Source organism: Canis lupus, chromosome 12 (genome assembly GCF_003254725.2).
Source record: "Canis lupus dingo isolate Sandy chromosome 12, ASM325472v2, whole genome shotgun sequence".
In the NCBI taxonomy this organism is placed as follows: domain Eukaryota; kingdom Metazoa; phylum Chordata; class Mammalia; order Carnivora; family Canidae; genus Canis; species Canis lupus.
In genome coordinates this window covers 56,312,459-56,327,158 of record NC_064254.1, presented here as the reverse complement: position 1 = coordinate 56,327,158, position 14,700 = coordinate 56,312,459, and the positions used below count along the sequence as shown (strand labels likewise).

The window sequence follows — 14,700 nt, the reverse complement described above, 5'->3', positions numbered from 1 at the left end:
AGGCTACTTAATGGTTGGTAGCCAAGATAAGGTCTCACCTTTCTGTGTTAGGGCAGCACAACCCAGCTTTGCCAGTCAACCTTTCAATAAGTAAATTTGGTATTCTCTACAGAGGATGGATTCTGTAACACAGCTTAGGTATGCTATTAGGAATATGTTTTAGAGAGAACATCCAATTGGAAACTGCACATTTTTCTTTGCAATTTTGTATTATAGCTGGCCTTAATATTACAAGGTATTACAAAGAATCTCTTCTATGGACAGAAATACCTCTAGAAGGGTGCTTATGAGGAATACAGTATAATACTCCAAAAAGCTATTGATAGTAATATGACCTGGCTTGACCTTTCATTGCTGAGTTGTGCTTGTGTAATGTGTGTAGAGTATAATACAACAGTTGAATGCCTAAGAGACAGATAAGTCTGAATGATTAATATTTTGACTCCTCTTTTTCCATTATTCTCTGTAATGTCAGTAAACTATGGCCTGCAAATAAAAGCCAGCCTACACTCTGGTTATCTATGGCTCAAGCTAAGGTTTTCACATTTTTAAAGGACTGGAACAACAACAACAAAATTATGCCACAGAGATTTATATGGTCCACAAAGCCTGAAATATTTACTATCTGGTTATTTGTAAAAAAAAGTCTATCAACTCATGCCCTAGAAAATGGTATAGAGCTTTCCTTCTACTTCTGCCTTTTGCCTTTTACAATCTCTGTCTTCTGCTTTTAAGAGGGTTTATTGCTTAATAGTCTTCTAAGATCTGTCTCCATTTCTAATCCCTGTCATTTTGTTGACTGCTACTCAATTGTTCTTGTCTTTCCTACATCACTTGTCCTCCATTTCCTTTCCCTATTGCATTCTTCTGAAATTCTTGACTTCAGTATGGGGGAGTTTGGCATTTAAAAACCGATACAATAAAAGTATGTCTTGCTAAGGAACTAATTATAAAGTGTTCTATGTGTATTCATCTTAATTTTTGCTGCTTCTTCAAGTCAAAAAAAAAAAAAAAAACAACCAACAAAAGAAAGTTTAAAAACATTTTCCCTTATTCCATGCCATCCTTTTTAATGTAGCTACTTTCCCTCACTCCTTTTTTAAAAATTTCATTTTCTCTTTAACTTTCATGACCCTAAGTAGTTCTAGTCCACTCACTTGATACTCATTATCTCACTTTCAAGTAATTGAAGCAAAACTCAATTTTTTTCTAATTGAGTTTTTTTGTTTGTTTGAAATGTCAAATATAGTCATATATATATCTTAAAATATTTTTAATTATGTTTCACTTTTTAAAGATGAATTGAAGCTATAGAGGAGTGAACTGGATTTTTTCCAACATAGGTTTTCCACTCTTTTCAGATAGTTGGCTTGGTAACTACCAATGATTGATATGAAAAAGAGCTACAACAACAGTTGCCCATTTTCACCTTATTCTGCCATAAATATGATGAAATGCACTTAACCTTTTTCTCATTTTATAGTATGAGACCCTTTAAACACTACATCATTTACAGACCTAGGAGGAGATAAGTATGGATATTAGAAGGTCTTCAATTTCTCTCTATTTTCACCACATTATCTTCACATTCCAAATATTTCCTCTCAAAATCTTCAGTAGTATGTACTTCAACTTTTTTTTACTTATTTACATTCAAAAGATAAATGTGCTTTTTTTCAATCCTATTATCACAATTATGTATAAGTGATAGGACAATGTGGTCCTAAAACATCCAACACCATAAGCATTATGAAAAAAAGTTTGTTATGCAATGTTCTAACATCTACTTAATCCATAAAGAGTTTTCTCATTATTGATGTAATATAGGATATATTCTGGTTATGCAAGAACAAGAACTTCAAGCCTGAATGGCAACAACATTTCTGTGTAATGAGTCTGTTTACACACACCAAATTTAAATGTCTTTTTTTTTTTTTTTGCTGTTATCTTTGGTATACTAAATCAAACCCTAAGGATGTAATCAAATTAAAAGGATTACTACTCATTAATAAGCTGGCAGTAATATTTCATCAAAAATTTCCTAAGTCTCTCTCTGCAAAACCAATAGATAAAAGCAGGCAGTGCATAAAAGTGTCTGTCTACTGCATTAAAATATGACGAAAATAATATTTCTTAACATTGCCAAAGAACCATCTATTTCTGAAGATCATACCAGTTCCCATTGCATAGGCCAGTAAGGGTCATTAAACACCAATGGGTCTCTGAGTCCTTCTTCAGAGTCAATGACATTGTAGACTTCACTCGGGATCTCATTTTCCTCCACAGAAGGTCTGCAGGGCAAAGACGGCAAATGAACTATGAAAAACATAATCACTGCTTTTACTGTTGCTTTTTTTGTCATAAAAATTCCATTTATTTAAATTCCATTAAAAAGCACATTTGGCTGCCGAGAGCATAAATATACACTTTTATTATACTTAGCATTTTTCATTTTCAAAAAAAATTCTGACATTTGTTTAGATAAAAATGTTGAAATATTTTCAAACTACCTGTTTTAGCTAACCACTTTCTATGCATTTGTTGCATACAAAAAAATGCTGGAAAAATGAGTGATTTGAAATGCAATTCAAAAGCTCTGTATATATTTCCCATTAGAAGTTATCAGCTTACACTGATCATTATCCTTACCATGTCATGTGCCTGCCACTATGACTTTTCCCAAAATACATCTCTTAGGAGAGTGATTTAAATTACTTGAGCTGTAGTAAATAATACGTTTTTTAATGTCCATTTTCTAATTGTTCTGATATATTTAATAAAGTATTAAGGGAGCAAGTGACAGTGCTAGAAATTCAGGAAGGCTCTTTATTTTATTAAGATTTTATTTATTTATTTAAGACACAGAGAAAGAGTGAGAGAGAGAGAGAGAGAAAGCATGAGCAAGGGGGAGGAGTAGAGGAAGAAGCAGACATCCCCCCCTCCCCGAGCAAGGAACTTCATCCATGGGACTCCATCACAGAATCCTGAGAGCATGACCTGAGCCAAAGGCAGATGCTTAGCCAACTGAGCCACCCACGTGCCCAAGAAAAGTCTTTAACTCAATCTTCTTCTAAAGACAGACATTCATACTTGCCTGTGCACCTTGGTGGATTACCAAAACCAAATATTGGGGGAAATAATCAAGCAATAACATTGACAACAATCTATCTGAGAAATAAATTTAAATTTAGTAAAATGATAAAAGAAATTAAGCTATCATAGAGTCTCATTTATAAACATATACAAGAGTAAACTACAATTATAAATTTATAAGAATAGGAATTATATCTAATTTCGATAAAGTTCCAGATCTGAGCACATAGGGTGTTTGGGAGTAAACTACAATTATAAATTTTAAGAATAGGAATTATATCTAATTTCGATAAAGTACCAGATCTGAGCACATAGGGTGTTTGAGAATTATATACCAATTTATGAAGAGCTTATCAAAATGGAATAGCCAAGTATCAACATTTACATAAGAGGATATGTCCAGAAATGTTCTTTACTGCAGCTTTTGCAAACAATGAAAAACAAAACAACTTAAATGTCCATGAATATGAAATTGTTTTTAAAATCATCATAGGATGAAATACTATTTTACCTACAAGTGTCATTTAGATCCATCTCAAAAATTACAAGGAGAGAGCAGAAGGCTATGCACATTTTGCTAACACTTACATAAAGTTATCCCAAAATAACTTTATAAATTGTTTTATTTTTAAGATTTTATTTATATATTCTTTAGAGACACACACAGAGAGAGGCAGAGACACAGGCAGAGAGAGAAGCAGACTCTATGCAGGGAGCCCGATGTAGGACTTGATCCCAGGACTCCAGGATCACAGACTGAGCCAAAGGCAGATATTTAACTGCCGAGCCACCCAGGTGTCCCTATAAATTGTTTTAATGATATATAAAGTATATACATCTAAGCATACAAAGAAGACTCCTCTGAAGAAGGTGAGTAGGGGAGTAGTTTTAAAATGGATATACAGAAGAATTCAACTCTAATGATTTATTCCTTTAAAAAACCTGGAGCCATTATGACAAAGTGATAGGGTTAACAAAACAGAGATGGTGTGTACATATTATACATTATTTCAGTGCGTATATTTTTATGTATATGTGGAGTATGTTATAATGACAAGACACACATACACAAAACTAGTACTAGCTGTTATAACAGTGAGCTAAAAATGGCTTCTGTACATTGGCCCTATGTTTTTTACTCCACAGCACGCTGGGATCTACTAACTCTAAAGCCCACTGGCACCAAAAAAGCTCAAATTTTTACACACCCAGTTGTAATAAATGAACCCAAATAAGCAGAATTTTAGACATTCATAGCCTTCCTACCTTGCATAATGCATAAAACTGCACCCAATATCAGAGTCATAGATAAGATTAACTCTGAAGCTGTAAGAGACTCTAAGCTTCTGCTGTCCTTCAGAGCTCTCTGACACAGACTCTCTTCATTTTGCTGCTGAGTAAACTCACCTAGACTCTAACATCTTCTCTGATCCTTTTTCTCAGGACTTCCCTTTACCCTCTTCCCCTTCTGGGTAGTAGCCCTCATCCACTACCTCTGGAAGGTCTCTTGCTGTGAGGGACTTTCCCCTTGTGCAAACCTGCCAAAGCACTGCCCAAATAAAACTCCTTGTGTGCTACTGCCACCTCATGGTCATATCTGTTTCCTTGATCATCCCCCAAATCCGTCAATCTCAATACCAATAAAAAGAATTGGAAAAGATATCAAATTTGAGATCAGAAGACCTGAATTCTAGATTTTGCACTCCACTTTGGCTCTTTCAGTGATCAGAGGGGTTCAAATGCATTAATTTAGCTAAACATTTCCAGACTTTTGTCAAGAAGAGGATAGTTATTTCTCCAGGAATGGCTGTTAACTGTCAGTTCTCAGAAAAATAAGTTCAGAAACATTTGGATGGCCATTGAAAGGACTGATATATCATCCAAGAAGAATGTAGCATGGTGTGCAGAGGTGCTTGGGACCTTCCCAGTCTGCTCTGCTTGCACTGTGAAGCCCTCTTCCCTCTACCACGGCAATGACCACAATTCCTATCAACTATCAAAGGATAGCATTTGAAACCTATGAAATAAAAAATTTAAGAAGGAGAGGAGAAGAGAAAGTTCTATTAAAATCAAGAATTTAGTTTAAAAATACCAAAGCAATGCCAATGAAAGAATAAATGCAAGCATAAAGCAGTAAAGTTATAAAATTATTAAAACAAGTTATTATAAAATGAGGAATTAAAAGTACTTGTGTATAGGAAAATATTTATTGTAATTTCATTGTTTATTTCACTCATGTTCATATAAGCATGAATATTTATGGAAGAATACTTAAAAATCTAAAAATGAGAGATCAAGAACATTTCCTTATGATCCTCTGCACCTTTTGATTTCTTTTTTACATTTTACATTTACATTTTTACATTTAAAACACTTAAAACAAATATCAAATATCAAAATGTCTCAGATATTCAATGAAATTTGCAAGTTAAAAAAAAGAAATTTGCAAATTAGAAGTTTTAATAACATTTCTAGTTTTTAAAAATATTTCTAGCCCATAGAATGTCAGCAAGCTATATTTGTCCCAATGTCACAGAGTTTGACCTCTGTCCTATATTCTCAAAATTCTACTATGTATCATTGTAATTCAGAAGTGTAATAATCCTGTATTTTGAGACAACAGCAATAAAAACAGTTTACGTCATTCCAAGATTTGATGTAAATTAACATTATAATCAATTGAATCTGAAAAATCACCTCAGAATAAAGGAGGTAATTTTTTCAGGCAATCTCAATGTAAATAGTTCTATCTTCATTTTTATATCTCATTCAGCTATTTTCTCTAGACTAAGTTGAGAGAGTACCTAAATATTTTGTTAATCTGAACTGGTTTGCATTTCAAAAATTTTTTATACTTATATTTCATCACATTGACTAAATTGCAAACATTTCAGATTCCTCTTCATAGCTGACTCCTGAACACACTGATCTGTACAAAATCTATATTGGTAACATAGATGCAGTGACCAACAGGTGCTTTCCTCATCTTGCACGTCCCTGAAGAGCACTTGCTGTCTTCAGAAATGACTTCAGAAGTGACCCAGGCTTAAAGCATCCCACTACAACAATTATGATTCTTGTAACTGAAGAAAATTATGTGAAAGCTACATCTCTGTTGGATTCAAATTCACAGAAATGCATAGCTGAGATTCAGAGCCCTAAATAGGATGTCGTATAAGAAAATGCCAAACTGGCTCTGAATGATGATTTCCTTTCAATTTTTGAAAATAGTAATGTTAACCATTCCATTATTATCTATTATCCTTCTGCTAGATGTTCTATAGAAAAGCTCTATTTTGGAAAGCAGTCCTACAGCTGCTTTCACGATCCTACAGCTTTATGTAATTGTGCATGTGTATACACATACATACACATACAACTATTTAACAACAAAATGAAGAATTAAAAAATTAAAAATAACTTAGCAATCATAGTCTGTTTATATCTAACAAGTTTCTTTTTACTTTTTTTTTTTTTTAGAAAAGTAAATGTAACAGATTAAAAAAAAATTGACCCATGGTCTATCTTTGAGACAGCCATGGAGAATAGTCTGCTATAGAAAATGAAGTCGCATTCATGATACAGTTAGAGGTTTGGGAGTCTCGCCAAGAACAAGCTGGTAAGACCTGCAGACTAACCTCACTTCATGTAGTTTTCAGGCATATAATAGCTGCCTGGTTAGAAGCCACTTCACTGACTCACCTGAACCCTATTCCCAGTTTTCCTTCTATGCCAATCTCACAGCATGGTTTAGAAAATATTTTATCTTTGAAGAGACACTGGCTCACTAACTATCCACCTGACAGTGTACACAGCTTTGCATCTAAGCAGGAGCAGCTTCTACGGGAAATTGTTAAGACTTAAAAATTTGAAGCAATAATGCAAAATATTCTTCGCTGTGAAGAAAAATAAAAATCATGTGAAATAATAAATCTTTATTCTTTCTCATTACTACATACTACACACACACACACACACACACACACACACACACAAAACCTGTATATTCCTTTAAAAATTTGCAAATCCTTATACTAGTCCTGGGGTCAATAAGCTTTCTGTAAAACACCAGAGTATAAATAATTTAGACTTTGTGGGCTTTCATGGTCTTTGTCACAACTCTTCAACTCTGCCGTAGTAGCAAGAAAGCAGCTAAAAGCCAATATATTAACAAATGGCCTGAATTCCAGTAAAATTTTATTTACAAAAAACAAAGGCCTTTGGCCTTTGACCCATAGTTCTGGATCCCAGTGCTGGTCTATAGCATGTTTTTACCAAACACACAGTTTATAACTATTAGAATGAACATCGGTAAATAAGTATAAAGGAAAAATGTATCCATTCCCTACTGAGGTATTATGTGCAATTCACTCTTAAACTAAGCACTAAATTCCAGAGGAAAAGTGACAAGTGACAAGAATTAAATAAATACACTTCTTTCTAACACAGTTTTCCCCTGCTATCTGAAAGCAGAGCGTTCCAATGAAACCTTTCCTAAGCTAAAATGGCATAATAAGAAGAAGCAATTACCATTAATTTATACGGAAAAATTTTTGAGCATTCCCAGACACCCCCCCCCCAAAAAAGTAACATCTCTTAGGCTTTTCTGATACCTTAGGACACATCTTGCTAACAGAAGTGCAAAATAAAGCCAGATAAAGCACAGATGCTTACAGACACCATTCAAAGCTATGAAAGCTCTATGCTGAAATGCTGAGTATAGCTCAGGGGAAGGAGCTTGGCGGGGCCACTATTGCTATTTGGGTTGTGCACTGCCTGCATAAGGGCTCACTGCCAAACAAACACTGAAAATTATTTTCACTTTTGCCTCTTATTGTCAAAATAAAAATCCTCTTAGGATTACTTTCAGTTAGTGTAAACAGGTACTAATGTAGGGTTTTTTTTGTAAAAGCAAAGCTGCATTATACAAGCTTTCGAAAAGCAGTAGATAACTGTACTTCCATCTTGGGTCTTCGTATCTTGCTTTTTTGTCATGTTTCCTTGTTTGTTTGTTTTTTTCTTTTGTTTTTAAAGATTATGATCATGACCTGAGCCAAAATCAGGAGTTTGAGGCTTAACCGGCTGAGTCACCCAGAAGCCCCAGGTTGTTTTAAAAATAGTAACTGATTATATAACTTGAGAAAGGGGAAACTAACATTTCAAAGGGCAGCATGCTGACAGTTGAGTTCTCTGCTAGGTGAATTGGACATTGATTTATCACAAGAAAACATAAATGAATGTTTTCAGTGAATACCCTATAAAGTGTGCTTTTACTGAAAGATTAGTCAATAATTGTAAAATCTACTTCTTCCAAAACTTCAGATTCAAAGTAAGAGCTTTCTGGAAGAGATTTCTAGAATTTATCAGATACTGGCTTAACTCCACAGCACTGCCTTTATTTAATTACCATGCCATAAAGCATTCTGACAGCCCAAATGCAATGCTTAGTAAGCATTTTACCTCCAGACAGCTTGAAGATGTATGGTGCACTAAAATTACAATACTCACCATGACTTGTTCTGTCATCCAACTTTGGGAATGGAGCATACTTGTCTCTATAATGAGCTGTCTGATGTTCTATCCAGTTTACCTGTGGCAAACAGGAGTAAACATAACTACCTAAACATTGGCATATTAGTGAGATGTAAACAAACATATTCTTCTTTTACAAGTGGTTTTAAGTGAGGAGAAGTCATCATACATAATTTACTCACTCTTGCACTTCGATGCAAAATAGAATGGACTTAAAATCTTTCAGCATAAATTATAATTCATTCTAGGCCAATATTTTGTCAAAACTTTCTCATAGTTTTGAGATCTGGTTGATATAACAATTAAAATCTATAGAGACAGAGATACACTATCATTTGTCCATTGTAGACACACAAAATGATTTAGTGCTTTAAATTTTGTTCCAGGACACAAATGTCCCTCACAGACTAAGCTTTCTTTATCAGATATTAAGGTATGACTGAAGGTATAGCAATATATACAAATAAGATAGAAAGTACTTACTAGTTAAATAATGTAAGATATTGCTGCATTTGTTTATACTTTAAAAAACTAGGATGAGGCCCACTGTGGGCCACTGAGCAGACCAAATAAATTAGACGGTTAACATAAAAAATAAAAATAAAAATAAAAAACTAGGATGAAATAAGATCACATAGTTAAATTATTAACTTTGTTAAAATCTACAAAAGTCTTTTTAACAATCAGTTTTATTATGCATAATAAGGAAGAATTTTCACTACTAAAAAGCAAATAATCTTAGACAACTAATAGAGTTTATTTTGGTAGCCATTAATAAAATATAGGCAGCACAAAAATAAAAAGGCTTGTATAAAAACTTTATATACAAAAAAAGAGAGAAAAATGCAACAAGAAACCTATTTTTAAATGAAACAATTTCTTTCTGAATTTACTTATCAATTAGAAACATTTATTTTTAATCATTAAACATTTGGCATAAACAGATTGTACAATGTCTTTAAGAAAGATTTTCAGCTAAAAAAAAATGGCTGAATTGGTTTCTGGGTCTCTACTATAATAGGTCTCAATAAAGACTTATTAAAATACTGTGTACTACACAATATATACCAATATACCAATGTTGTTTAGCATTGGTTCCACGTAACAGCCTAGTAAATATCATGTCACAGACAGACTTTCTGCCAATTAGAATGAGCTTTGTCAACAAAATCAAATTTTACCAATCTTTACAATAACTTATGGGTTTGAAAATATGGCATATCCAAGGAAACAGAAGGCTTTCAGAATATAAGGATTTCTTTGCACTATAAATCCATTAAATGGCCTGCCCAACTGTATTACTGCCATTGTGAATGAATGAAACCAGGTTCCATCCAAATATATATATTTATAATTCCTAAACTTTCCCAAACTCTTGCCATTGAGTTACCAATTCCTCTGATATTCTAAAATGCTTTTACTTATTATATGTATATATATATTATTAATATATATAAATAATATAAATACATATATACTATATTAGTATTAGTATAGTGGCAAAACTATAGTTCTAAAAATATTTAATAAAACATATAATACATACATGTACATAAAACACTGTGTATATATGTATTATATAAATATAAAACACTATAGCTAAAAATATTTAATATAATACATACATGTGTATACACCATATTATATATGTGATATATGTATATGTAATAAATATGCAGTATATGTATATAATAAATATGTACTATAAATATGTATATATACTATATATGAATACACACAGATACACTTAGCCTGAGTTAGAAATTAAGTTCCTTAGTTTTATAACTGGTTTATAATTCCTCCACTGATACTTTTTTATATTCCATCAATTTCCTTTGTAAAGTTAATCCAGAGGCACATAGCACATAAGATATCTTATTTTTAATACATATTTGGTGGCAGCAGGGTATTAGAGACGCTGTCCTCAATAAAATCACTCAGTCACAAATAAACATGACTGATCTTCCACTCTGATACTACACTAATCATTTAGGGAGTAGAGGCAGTCTCATTGCACCAAACATTCACACACACACATCCCATATACCAAAGCTTTGCTGATGGACAGGGGTCTCCCAGTCCCTCAAAACATACATTTGGTTGTTCTTTCCTCAGAATAGCAACAGTAATAATACTCCATCTTCTAACTTTTCACACATTCTATCCTAATCACCTCTCCCTGCTCATAGCAAGCTCCTTTAAGACTGGAGTGAAGCTTGTGAACATATAACAGTGAGATCAAAGGATCTAGAGCATTGAAATGCATGTGTGTGGAGGGGTGTGTGTGTGTGGGGGGGTATGTTTTAGAATATCAGAGGGGTTTATTAAGTATCAGGCCTGATCATTTTTTTAGACATTTTAAGACAATCAAAATGATTAGACTCTATTCGTTTGCTTATTTATCTTAAAGCAGAATTTTGCTTTACTGGGGGAACATGGGTTGGGGAGGCTCTAATGTTTAAAACTAAGCTTAATGATGTTTCTGTCCAATTCTCTCATTTTGAAGATAACAAACTGGGACCCAGGAGGGTCTGAGCCCCTCAACCATTTTAGCACAACACCCACAGCAGGTACAGCAGGTCCTGACCCACCCAGTGGGCCACTAGGTTTAATGTTCTCGCTGAAAAATGACATAATCACTGGCTGACAATGTAATTTTCAAGCAAAAATCATCAGGGAAACTCACAGTAAGAAAAGTGCTTTGTACTTTTTGGTTCAATAAGCCTAAAGATCTTACATTTCACTATCTAGAACCCAAGCTAAAGACTGTAAGCTATTTAATGGTAGGAATCTTAGCTTCATTTTATTGTATGCACAGCACAGTGTCTAACACATAGTGGTTAATCAAATAATATTTTTAATTGATAAATACAAGAATAAAGATGAGTTGAACACTGGATAGTTAGGAGAGAAAAAAAAAGAAACTCTTTTTTGGCTGGGATTCCAAGAGGAGAGACCCTGCATGGCATACCTAGTCTGGTAATCCAAATGCTTTTCTGAATGAAGCATGTAACAGTAGCCCTCCCTCTCTGGCAACAGCATTTCACCCTATTAACCCTAATATGATGATGACCTCATGCAAGAACAACCTCGAATACTTTGAAATATGACAGAATATATCATTCACCTCTCTAATTCATTGTCTTATTTAACAAGCAAAAAAGTATGATTCCAAAGAACCAAATACGCTTCACTTCTGCTTCGCTAATCACCAATGCTATCTCTTCTCTCAACTTTTCCTCTATTTCTAATGATTCTAAATCAGCCAAATAAATATTGGAATTTGGAATTTTTCATGTAAAGAATGAGAGGTATTTGCACAAGTGCAAGATTGAATACCAGCATTTTTTCATGCAACCATGTAAAATTATTGTTAAAAGCACTTATAAAATTCTTGCCATTGTATGTCTCCATACAAATAGAACATGATTAAATGAAGTCTCTACATGCATGATATTGCAGGATGCAATTACATCAGAATAAGAGCTAACTTTTAGATAATTTCTTTAGAAAAGTTCCCTTTTCTTGTATTCAGGTTGTATATTGTCTATTTTTGTTTTGCCCCCAATACTCTGTATTTGATAGAAAATGAAAGGAAGAAAGCATAGTGAAACTGACCCTCATTTATAGCTCTATTATGAGTATTTAATTTGGTTGTAATATTCATTTTTAAGAAATGTAAAAATGATTTGAAAATTTGGAGTCCTAAACTTTCCCAGAAGTCTAATAAAATGTTTCTTTTATTTTCTGAGACTACAAATAAAAGGCCCAACAAGTACCAGTGTCACTTTTTCAGATCTTCAGATTATTTAGAAAAAGGAGAACATACATATATTGCTAGCTAAAAACTGTCACAATTAGTTTAAAATTAAATTATTTTGTTCTCTAAAAAAAAAATAGTATAAAGTATAATGTTGAAAAAAAAAAAAAAACAAAACCCTTGGACAAAGGCAAAAAAATCATAGAGTATATCCAGAGTCTACTTTACATGATGTACACAATGCCTACAAATGCTGAGTCTTTTTTGAAAAGTATGTTTTTCTTTCATATAAAGATAAAAAGAAAAGCTTTTAGGTCATGGGCTATGAGGGGAAGAGATAATATCTCTTGTGCTTTGATGTTACAAGTAGCTCTTCATTACAGAAGACTTCTTATAGTATAATAAAGGTCCTGGTAAATTGAGCCTGAATATTTAATAACCAGCTTCAACATGGAAGCTTTGTGACTTTCCTGTCCTTGGTACAGCAGAGCCAACATATATGTATTATGAACAAATAACAAAGATTTATTATTTTAGCATAAAGGCTTTGGTATTTAAAGATATGATATCACTAAAAGAGAAAGCATGATTTCTACATTCCCTAGGAAGCCTTCTGTTTAGAAATGTTTCTAAAATATCAACTGACAAGAAATTAGGATAAAATGATGCATTTGTACTTAAGTGTGACATATAAAATTGGTTTCAAACTTTTATGCATTATCTGTAAACAAAAATTATAGCCTAGTGAATGATATTCAAAACTATGATGTGTTCCTCTATGTTCATTTTGAAATTAAAGATAAATCTAAGTGAAGTTCGAAAAATATTTTAATTGTATGTTAAGTTGGCAGAATTTTAAACTTTGGCATTCTAAACATGACAATTATATCAAGAAAAAATGTGTCAATTCTCTTTTAGGAAAATAAAACCTTTCGATAAAAAAATGCATGCATGAAAAATTCAAACAACCAATACAAATATAAATGAGAGATTATGAAATTCACACAAGATATACCACCTGCAAATCATCATTGGCAAAATTCCATTGTAACTTTTCTCTGTGCATAGATAGATATGGGCATATGTAGATAAGGGTATGGATAACATACTCAGGTATATATAGACATAGGCACATACAGATAAACTCTGCATTAAAACTCATGTTATTATGCACAGTAACATGTGACTCGCTCTTTTTCTCACTCAGAAAAATGTCATAAGCATCTTTTGGAGTAAATAAAAAATACATTTTTATCATTTGATACAGTTTCACTTGTACTAAGACTTGCTTTGGTAATTTCTTGATAATAGACAAATAGTGATTATCTTTTTGTAGCACACCCTAAAATATTATTTGTTTATAAATTGATTTATAACTCATCTCTTTCCAAAAAGAATATATGGTACCTTATAGTAGACACATTAGTAAAAAAAGAAAATATGATTTAATAAGAAACAAAAACAAGAACAGAAACCAACAAATAAAAGCAAGAGTAAAATATAAAACTCTTCCTAGGAAAAATAAAGTTTTAAATGTAAGTTTTACATCAGGGTCTCAAATTTTATCATTAAAATTCCATGAAAAAGAAACAGAAAAATACAAAATGAAAATAAGTACTAGAAACAAGAATCAACAACTCATTGCCAGAATCTAGGAAGAATCTCCACTAACTTCGAAACTAACTGAATTAGAAAGACAATGAAAAGACAAGGTTTACAAATATTGCCACAGGTGTCACAAGACACAGAGCAGATATTCTGACCATAAGGAAAACATTTTAGTTTTTGTAATATAATATCTACCTCTCTTGCCAGTTAAAGTGGGGAACTCTAGGAATACAGGAAGAGGGGACTTTACATTCTTGTTCTTTCATGTCGTTTGTATTTCTACTACAAAGATGTATTTCTTGTGAAAAATTAGTTACAATGTCTAAAAACTATTAAGTCCAATGCAGAAAAAATCAAGTTATGAAACCATAAATAAATTGTCATCCCAAATTTAAGGAAAAACAACTATACATGTACTTGAAATATTGGGTAATAGATGGGATTATTATAATTTATTTTCTTCTTTCTCCTTCTTAGATTTTCCCCCATTGTTCTACCATGAACATATTTCTGTTATACAAGCAGAAAAGCTTATACTTAGAAATAACTACAACTAAAATTAGTAGAACAGGAAAAAGAACACTTTAATGAAAAATCTTGGTGATTCAATCAAAATTCCATTCAAAACAAGATTTATACACTATAATTCATTTCATTAAAAGAGAAGGAACACAAGTAAATGAAGTCCACTTGAAAAGTTAGCCAGG

At 32.6% G+C, this 14,700-nt stretch overlaps 1 protein-coding gene across 1 annotated transcript in view; it reads right to left on the bottom strand.

The window, feature by feature from the left end:
• LOC112658411 (uncharacterized) overlaps positions 1 to 14,700 on the bottom strand; it is a 499,297-nt gene that overhangs the window by 105,065 nt on the left and 379,532 nt on the right. The window contains exon 7 of the mRNA XM_049092289.1: positions 2,174 to 2,291. Coding sequence (XP_048948246.1) covers positions 2,174 to 2,291 — 118 coding nt within the window. The remainder of the gene's footprint in view (positions 1 to 2,173; positions 2,292 to 14,700) is intronic.